This window comes from Anguilla rostrata, chromosome 6, assembly GCF_018555375.3.
Source record: "Anguilla rostrata isolate EN2019 chromosome 6, ASM1855537v3, whole genome shotgun sequence".
Classification (NCBI taxonomy): domain Eukaryota; kingdom Metazoa; phylum Chordata; class Actinopteri; order Anguilliformes; family Anguillidae; genus Anguilla; species Anguilla rostrata.
In genome coordinates this window covers 1,028,063-1,036,647 of record NC_057938.1, presented here as the reverse complement: position 1 = coordinate 1,036,647, position 8,585 = coordinate 1,028,063, and the positions used below count along the sequence as shown (strand labels likewise).

The following is an 8,585-nucleotide window of genomic DNA, read 5'->3' as shown; positions in this document are numbered from 1 at the left end:
AATCCCAGAGGGGGAGAGTACCGGCCCAGGTGCTAAAAGTGCAGACCTGACTTATTACCCGACTGAATCATAAACCTAATTACACAAATAAGAACAAAGCCAGCCCAGAGAGCATCAAACTACATTACACTCCTTCTCACTGAGTCACTCTTTCACTGAGTCACTCTCACACTGAGTCACTCTCTGAGTCACTCTCACACTGAGTCACTCTCAAACTGAGTCACTCTCTCAGTCACTCTCACACTGAGTCAATCTCTCACCGAGTCACTCACACTGAGTCACCCTCTCACTGAGTCAATCTCTCACCGAGTCACTCACACTGAGTCACCCTCTCACTGAGTCAATCTCTCACCGAGTCACTCACACTGAGTCACTCACACTGAGTCATTCTCACACACACTTATGTTCTCTATGAAATATGAGTGCAGGGATTCATGTTCTGCAAGATGAAAACGTACTCATGTCATCGGCGAAATACTCCATGAAAGAGCCCGTAAATCCACTGCCTGGAAGAGGAAATAATCAATTCATTGAGATTTGTTAATCAATAAACTAAAAAGTTATTCATCAAAGTTAGTCATTTTTCTCAGTTTAATCTGTTTATTCATCTTCTTATTGTCAATTAATTAAATTTAACTAAAAACATCAACAAATGTGCTGCTAATTTTCTAACCTTTTAAACAGCAGAATAAGGATTTAGTGACAAATTTAAATGGCCTTCAAAAGGTCAAATATTTCAAGATCAAAAACGTCCCAGCAAAAATACCCTTTGGCCCGCCTCATATTTCATTTCTGTCTGTTCTGAAAGGGCTGGGTTCCAGTGGCTAAAGGTAATAGCGCTCATATAAAAGTGCCAAAGTCCAGCACAGTATAGCAATATGCACTCTGTGCTGCCTGGATTCTTACCTATCCGGATTTGGTAGTCACGAATGAGATTCAGGCACCAGCTAATGGCAGTGTCGTACTTTTCTCGTGCCTTGTCCTTAAAGGAGCAGAACCGTAATTAAACACGTCCAAAAAAAATAGAAAAACAAAAAATGAAGGCTCAATTTTAACACACAAATGATTACAGATGTTGAAGCACCACCCTGCTACAGTAACCACAGCTTCCAGGGTTCCCTGGAGACAGAGAGGGACCAGCCTAGCAGAGTTCTAGTACTGCATAACATGAATATTCATTATACTACCAAAACTATACTCTGTAGAGTCTTAATATTAGATTGTGAGGATAAGAAATGACCAGCTTCTATGCCCAGGCTGCTAATAAAACAGACCAGTTCACTTAAATAATTAGATTCAAAATTGCTCACCACCAGCTCATCCATCTCCTCACAGTCAAAGGGTTTTAATGTGCGTAAGGACACACAAATGCTGAAAGAGAGACAGCGGCATTACTGTACAACCAAGACACAACACCATTACTCTACGACTGAAACACAACATTATACTACAGCAAAGACACAACAACACCATTACTCTACAGCTGAAACACAACGACATTACATTACAACCAAGACACAACAACACCATTACTCTACAGCCAAGACACAACAACATTACACTACAACCAAGACACAACAACACCATTACTCTACAGCCAAGACACAACAACATTACACTACAACCAAGACACAACAACACCATTACTCTACAGCCAAGACACAACAACATTACACTACAACCAAGACACAACAACACCATTACTCTACAGCCAAGACACAACAACATTACACTACAACCAAGACACAACAACACCATTACTCACAGCCAAGACACAACAACATTACACTACAACCAAGACACAACAACACCATTACTCTACAGCCAAGACACAACAACATTACACTACAACCAAGACACAACAACACCATTACTCTACAGCCAAGACACAACAACATTACACTACAACCAAGACACAACAACACCATTACTCTACAGCCAAGACACAACAACATTACACTACAACCAAGACACAACAACACCATTACTCTACAGCCAAGACACAACAACATTACACTACAACCAAGACACAACAACACCATTACTCTACAGCTGAAACACAACGACATTACATTACAACCAAGACACAACAACACCATTACTCTACAGCCAAGACACAACAACATTGCACTACAACCAAGACACAACAACACCATTACTCTACAGCCAAGACACAACAACATTACACTACAACCAAGACACAACAACACCATTACTCTGCAGCTGAAACACAACAACATTACACTACAACCAAGACACAACAACACCATTACTCTGCAGCTGAAACACAACATTACACTACGACCAAGACACAACAACATTACACTACAACCAAGACACAAAAACACCATTACTCTACAGCTAAAACACAACATTACACTACAACCAAGACACAACAACACCATTACTCTGCAGCTGAAACACAACAACATTACACTACAACCAAGACACAAAAACACCATTACTGTATGACTGAAACACAACACCATTACTGTACGACTGAAACACAGCACCATTACTGTACAACTGAAACACAGCACCATTACTGTACGACTGAAACACAACACCATTACTGTACGACTGAAACACAACACCATTACTGTACGACTGAAACACAGCACCATTACTGTACGACTGAAACACAGCACCATTACTGTACAACTGAAACACAGCACCATTACTGTACGACTGAAACACAACACCATTACTCTACAGCTGAAACACAGCACCATTACTCTAGGACTGAAGGGCACGCACACGCCCAGTCACGCCTGGCAGGAGGTGGCCCGTGCCCGCTTCTCTAGGCGCTGAGGCGGGACGGCCCCGAGGCCCGGCAGGCCGGGGTTCTCCTCTCACCCCTTGTGACTCCTCTTCTGGTCCAGCAGCAGGTTGTCGATGAACACCACGCTGGCCTTCCGCCGTTTGCGATTGACGCTTTTGACCTGCGGAGGAGATGAGGACAGGTGCCGCAAAATCCCTCGGCCTTTTCCAGCACCACCCCTTGCCCCCCACCTCGGCTCCGCCCCCAAGCCCACCCCCCTCTCCCCCTCCCCAGCTGGGACGTCCTGCCTCCCCTTTCTCACAGGGTGGACGTGGCGTCTCCCCGCTCTCTAAAGTGAGACGTGACCTCACAGAGACTGACGGGAGAAACAAGCAGAGTGGACAGATTTTTTTATTTTTTCCTGAGTGCACTTACCATGGCTGGCCAGAAGGGGTAGTTCCTGAGCTTGCACCACACACAGATCCCCTCAGTGATGGACAGGGGCTCTGAGCATGACAACAAGAGCAATCAATATTACAATGGAGTTAAATAAGCATGCTGCTCACTGAGTCACTGAATCACTCGCTCTGTAAAATTTAATAACTGGAGGCAGGTGCCTTGCAGAATCTTTCACAGTGACACTGAATCACTCACTGATTCACTCACACTCTTATTCGGAGAGACTCACTCTTCTCCATTTGCAGGAGGAAGCTCGGAAGCTCCTCATCCTCGCCTTCATCTTCTTCCTCCACCTCCTCCTGCAGGAAGGAGGAGTCTAAGGGGGTGGAGTCTTCCAGAAAGCTGAACTTGATGGACAGGTCAGAGGACAGGGAAGTCTCACCTGGGCAGAGACAGTCAGACAGACAGACAGGCAGGCAGACAGATAGAGAGACAGACAGACAGACAGAGACAGACAGGCAGACAGACACAGACAGAGACAAGACAGACAGACAGACAGACAGGCAGGGAGACAGACAGATAGATAGACAGACAGACAGAGACAGACAGACAGGCAGGGAGAGAGGCAGCCAGACAGACAGATAGACAGACAGACACTGTCATACGGACTGACGGATGTTTGCTCCAAGCAAACACAATCCCAACATCACCACAGCACAGCCACACTAGCATCACTTTCACTGAACATGCACTTCACAAAACCTAAAGGCCCCGATTCAATCAAACGGCTCTTTGCCCAAAATCTGAGGGAAAAAGGGGCGGTTCACCCAAAAATGAAATTTAGGTATGTTTCCACTGTTCTGTTTCCACTTTTAAAACTGCTCAAGCCTTTGGATTTATTTTTCTAAATTTGAGGACTTTCAAGGCTTTCCAAAGAGTATCTGAACCCACAGCAACTATGAAATTCTTCATGGCACATTAAGCCGGTAAACAACAGTGACAACAGAATCCATTCAGGCTCCTGGGCTCTCTCATGACTGGGAGCCATTTTGACTCTGCGTTTACCTGTGCCCTCTCATGACTGGGAGCCATTTTGGTTCTGCGATTACCTGGGGTCTCTCATGACTGGGAGCCATTTTGGCTCTGTGATTACCTGGGCCCTTTCGTGACTGGGAGCCATTTTGGCTTTGTGTTTACCACGGCCCGCTCGTGACTAGGAGCCATATTGTCTCTGTGTTTACCTGGGCCCTCCGACTCCTCCGCAGGTTCGAATCTGGCTCTGTGGCGTGCAGGAGGCTGGACGTCAGACCCACAGGACTGGGCGGGGTTAGTGGCAGTTAGCTCCGCCTCCACACGGACCCCCTTCCTGCGCTTAGCAGCTGGGGGAGTGTCTGAGGACCCCCCTTTCCTCTGGGCTCTCCTCTCCTTCAGCTGGCCACGCCCCTGCCTGGCCCCCCCCACCTGGTTCCTGCTCTTCCTCTGGCGTAGCTTCATCTCTGACTCCACCCTCTGCTGAGAGAATGTCACAGACATAACAAGAGGCAGCCTATCGCCGAACAGCTTAGAGACACAATGCCCAATCACGATGCTGGAAAAAATTCAGTCAAATCACATTCTGTCTGCGTCTTTGTAGATCAGTGTCAGTATTACCCAACTCCGTCTGTCGGTACCTTTGTTATTTTGTGTGTGTCAGTATTATCTGCCTCTGTCAGTACCTCTATTAATCTGTGGGTGTCTGTATTATCTGTCTGTCTCTGTCAGTACCTCTATTAGTCTGTGTCAGCATTACCTAGCTCTGTCAGTACTTAGTCTGTATGTCAGCATTGCCTGTCTGTCTCTGTCAGTACCTCTGTTAGTCTGTGTGTGTCAGTGATATCCGACTCAGTCAGTACCTCTGTTAGCCCGTGTGTCAGTGATATTCGTCTCTGTCAGTACCTCTGTTAGTCCGTGTGTGTCAGTGATATCCGTCTCTGTCAGTATCTCTGTTAGTCTGTGTGTGTCAGTGATATCCGTCTCTGTCAGTACCTCTGTTAGTCCGTGTGTGTCAGTGATATCCGTCTCTGTCAGTACCTCTGTTAGTCCGTGTGTGTCAGTGATATCCGCCTGTGTCAGTACCTCTGTTAGTTCCTCTGCAGGTGCAGACTCAGGTGACCCAGAGGGGCAGGGGCGGTCACAGTCCCTCGGCGTGGAGCTGAGCCAGCGTTTCTGCAAGGGGCGGGGCCTGGGTCGCTTGGGAGTGCTGAGCCCCGGGTCCGAACCACCATTCACAGGGGAGGGGAGCGCAGCGCCCGTGTCTGCTGCAGCATCGCATGAGGAGGAGGCCAGTCTGCTGCTTCTCCCCCTGACGGGGCTGGTCCACCTCGACGAGGGCGTGGCTGTGGCAGCAGGCGTGGCTTCTGCAGTGTCACACCCCCCCAGGTCTGAGTGACTCTCCTCCACGCTCACGCCGCTCCGCTGCCCATCCCTGCTGGGGGGGCTTTGGTGGGGGTCCTTCCCCTTCCTCTGCTTCCTGTTTCCGTGTGAGCGCCGCCCACTTTTCACCCGCGAGGGACTGGGCGAGGCGCGTCTGTTCCCCGCCCTCGCCCCGCCCTGCAGACGCAGGGGCTGCTTTCTGCCTGTGCTCTCCCCCGCCTTGCTGCTGCTCACTGCTGCACCCTGCTGGCCTGCCGGTGTACTGCGCGCCTTTGTCACAGTTTGAGCGGCCATCTTTGGTGAGCCAGGCGGCCGGGGGGGCAGCACTGGGCAGAGTGTCATGATGGAGGCGGGGTTAAGGCGGTAGGATCGCCGTGGCGACCCCCCAGGGGAAGGAGATGGGGAGCTTTCAGCAGAGAAAACGTTCAGGGCCAAACGTAGAGCCTTGCGGTACCTCAACTCATCCATGGGCCGAGCCACCGATTGACCTTTACAGGGTCAACCACAGACGGGAAACAAATTATTATTATTATTACTACTAATGATAATATTATTCATAATAGTAGAAGGTAATACATGGGTTAGATAATGGATGGATTGATAGTAGTAGTAATAGCAGTACTATTCCAGATAAATGCACTTCTTATAATTTACTAAAATAAAAGCAGAAAATTTTGCATTCAATAGCGCAGTGGTAAGCAAAGACAGTCAGAGAGAGGTGGGGGTGAGGGGAGGGAGGCAGAGAGACAGACAGAGAGAGAGAGAGAGAGAGAGAGAGAGAGAGAGAGAGAGGGAGGCAGAGAGAGAGAAAGAGGGAGGGAGGCAGAGAGAAAGAGAGACAGGGAGACAGAGGGACCCACCCAGCTGGTGACAGAGAGCATCGATCCCATCCCGAGTCAGTGGCCATGTTTCTTTCTCCGCGATCCGCACTCTGCTCAGAAACAAAGAGCAGGATTTACCCGCAGGGATCCTGGGGGCGGAGTCAGGACTCTGAGACGGACAGGTACTGCTCCCCTGAAAGTTGTGTGGCAACTAAGGCTACATACGCGTGCCAGCCTACCTCTTCTCTTCGCCCAATATCTCCACTTCCATGTCCTTTCTTCTGCGGAAATTCCGATCAGGTTTGGGCAAAACCTTTTGCAATAAAAACGGGGGGGGGGGGGGGGGGGGGGGATTACTGCCACAGTTAAGTTATTTACCACTTCACACTGGTAAATATTCAAAACGTAGTGCAACCACAAACGCAAAGTATAATAACAATAATGCTGGTTATGCAGTAGCTCGTGGGAAAACACGAAAAACTGCATTACTGCCACGCCCACAGACAGCAAGCAGGACTGGGAGTCTGAGTCGCTACACGCGGCCGCTCAGCGCGCGACTGAGCCGTTTAAACGTCCGTGGGTCTCCGAGGTGACGTCTCAGCACACGGCCGTACCTTGGCCGGCCATAGGCGGCCTTCCCAGCGACAGAGGACGTGTGAACATTCTCCCATAGTTCATTGGGGGTTCCAGGCAGCAGGGTTTCCCACACCTTCTGCGTGCGAGTAAAAACCACAAAACACCCACAACGCCTTTAAGTTACCACTCAAGTTTTAAATATAAGTTCAGGTCTTCATGCGAGTCACGATTACACGTATTTATCTATTTTACTTCTGTTACCGACAGCATTTCACAACTAGGGTTCCTCATTTTTTACAGCATAGAGAATCAATGCTTGGGTTTTTTACATAAAACTTACAGTACGCAAATGTCACACGATTCGTCAACAAACAACAGAATAACCTTAAATCGTTTCCATTGAACATCAGAGGCTCGCTGCCTACAGACACGAGGCACATAGCTATGAAGCAAAGTTCGCAGAAAAAGCGCGGCAATCAAAAGTAGTAAGTAATCGAACAGCACCTGACCAATTTTTTCCGAGCTATTTTGTGTGTATCAGTCTTGTCGTTGTAAAATCGGTCTTACCGTAACTTACATGAGTCACAAGTCGAATACAGACTCTCTTGTCAACTACCTACAAAAAACAGCAAAATAAAGTTGAATTTCAAGCCAAATCTGCCCATTTACTCTCCGGCTAGATAATCTTAGCTAATCATAACATTCGTCAGTAGTCTGGTGGCTAGCTTTATGTGAATAGCCACCCACTTCACATCTACGATCGTCTAAATATCTGCAAGCGCCCAGTTATCTTAGGTCCAACTTGCTCATGTTGTGTGGTGCTCTATTCTCTGTTTAAACTTACTTGTTTTTCAACACCAAAGTCTAACACCTACAACAACCTCCGAGCAATATATTTCCAAGTGTATGGGAGTGCGCGTTTGCATTTCAACGGGAGCAGAAAGGGCTGGGCAAACGAAAGCACTTCCGGTCAAAGTTTTTCCATAATAAAAGCCTGTGGCCGCAAAGGCGCGTAAATCCTCTCGCTTCCAATTAGTATGTTTGAGTAGGTTTAAGTATATTTTCAATAAACATTGTTATGCTTTCGGAGTCATATTAGATAGGAGACTAAGTATTTCCGATTCATACAGTTAATTACTATTTTCCACTGTGAGAGTTTAAAGAGGTTTTACAGTGTTGCCAAACACAAGTATTACTATTACTCATTTGTATTTATAATTGCTTTCTTACTAAAAATTTTTTTAATGACAGTAGGCCTAAACAATATGTAAACAAGAAATAAAAACAGTAACAAAAATAACAAATACAAACAATTAAAGGTTATAAAAACATAACCATAGGACCTCAAAATAAAGACAATACCGTACTGGTTTAAATAAAGAGGGGTTTAAAATGGGACATTTTGAAGCAGTCCCATGGCAACATCCTTCGTCTGTTTGAGAAGGTGCCGAATACTAGCCGTGCATCGTCTGGAATTCGTTCAGCCAACCGTCACCCGCAGGGCCGCAACGGACCGCAAACCGGGTACTGGCACATTGCAGACACCCACGTTCGACTAGTGGAGGTGATATTGCGTGTTCAGGGTTCAAAACGGACACTGGGTAGAACCACTGAAG

General features: G+C 47.3%; 1 protein-coding gene across 7 annotated transcripts in view; it reads right to left on the bottom strand.

Annotated features, from left to right (window-relative positions):
* The window catches only part of LOC135257801 (PWWP domain-containing DNA repair factor 3A-like), a 12,123-nt gene extending 4,169 nt beyond the window's left edge, over positions 1–7,954 (bottom strand). For 2 of the 7 annotated variants that reach the window (XR_010330778.1, XM_064340940.1), the window contains exons 1-13: positions 7,814–7,936; positions 7,537–7,585; positions 7,008–7,105; positions 6,633–6,706; positions 6,433–6,503; positions 5,276–6,060; positions 4,402–4,672; positions 3,450–3,602; positions 3,197–3,267; positions 2,857–2,942; positions 1,311–1,371; positions 907–982; positions 459–506 (exon numbers count right to left, since the gene is read on the bottom strand). Coding sequence is in view for 6 of the 7 variants with exons in the window: in XM_064340940.1 (XP_064197010.1) it covers positions 459–506; positions 907–982; positions 1,311–1,371; positions 2,857–2,942; positions 3,197–3,267; positions 3,450–3,602; positions 4,402–4,672; positions 5,276–6,060; positions 6,433–6,503; positions 6,633–6,706; positions 7,008–7,064 (1,753 nt within the window). In the remaining variant the exon portion in view is untranslated. Of the gene's footprint in view, positions 1–458; positions 507–906; positions 983–1,310; positions 1,372–2,856; positions 2,943–3,196; positions 3,268–3,449; positions 3,603–4,401; positions 4,673–5,275; positions 6,061–6,432; positions 6,504–6,632; positions 6,707–7,007; positions 7,106–7,536; positions 7,586–7,813 lie in introns of all 7 variants that reach the window. The other 5 variants (XM_064340945.1, XM_064340941.1, XM_064340942.1 and 2 more) reach the window with 5 other exon arrangements.
* Between the last annotated feature and the right edge of the window lie 631 nt (positions 7,955–8,585).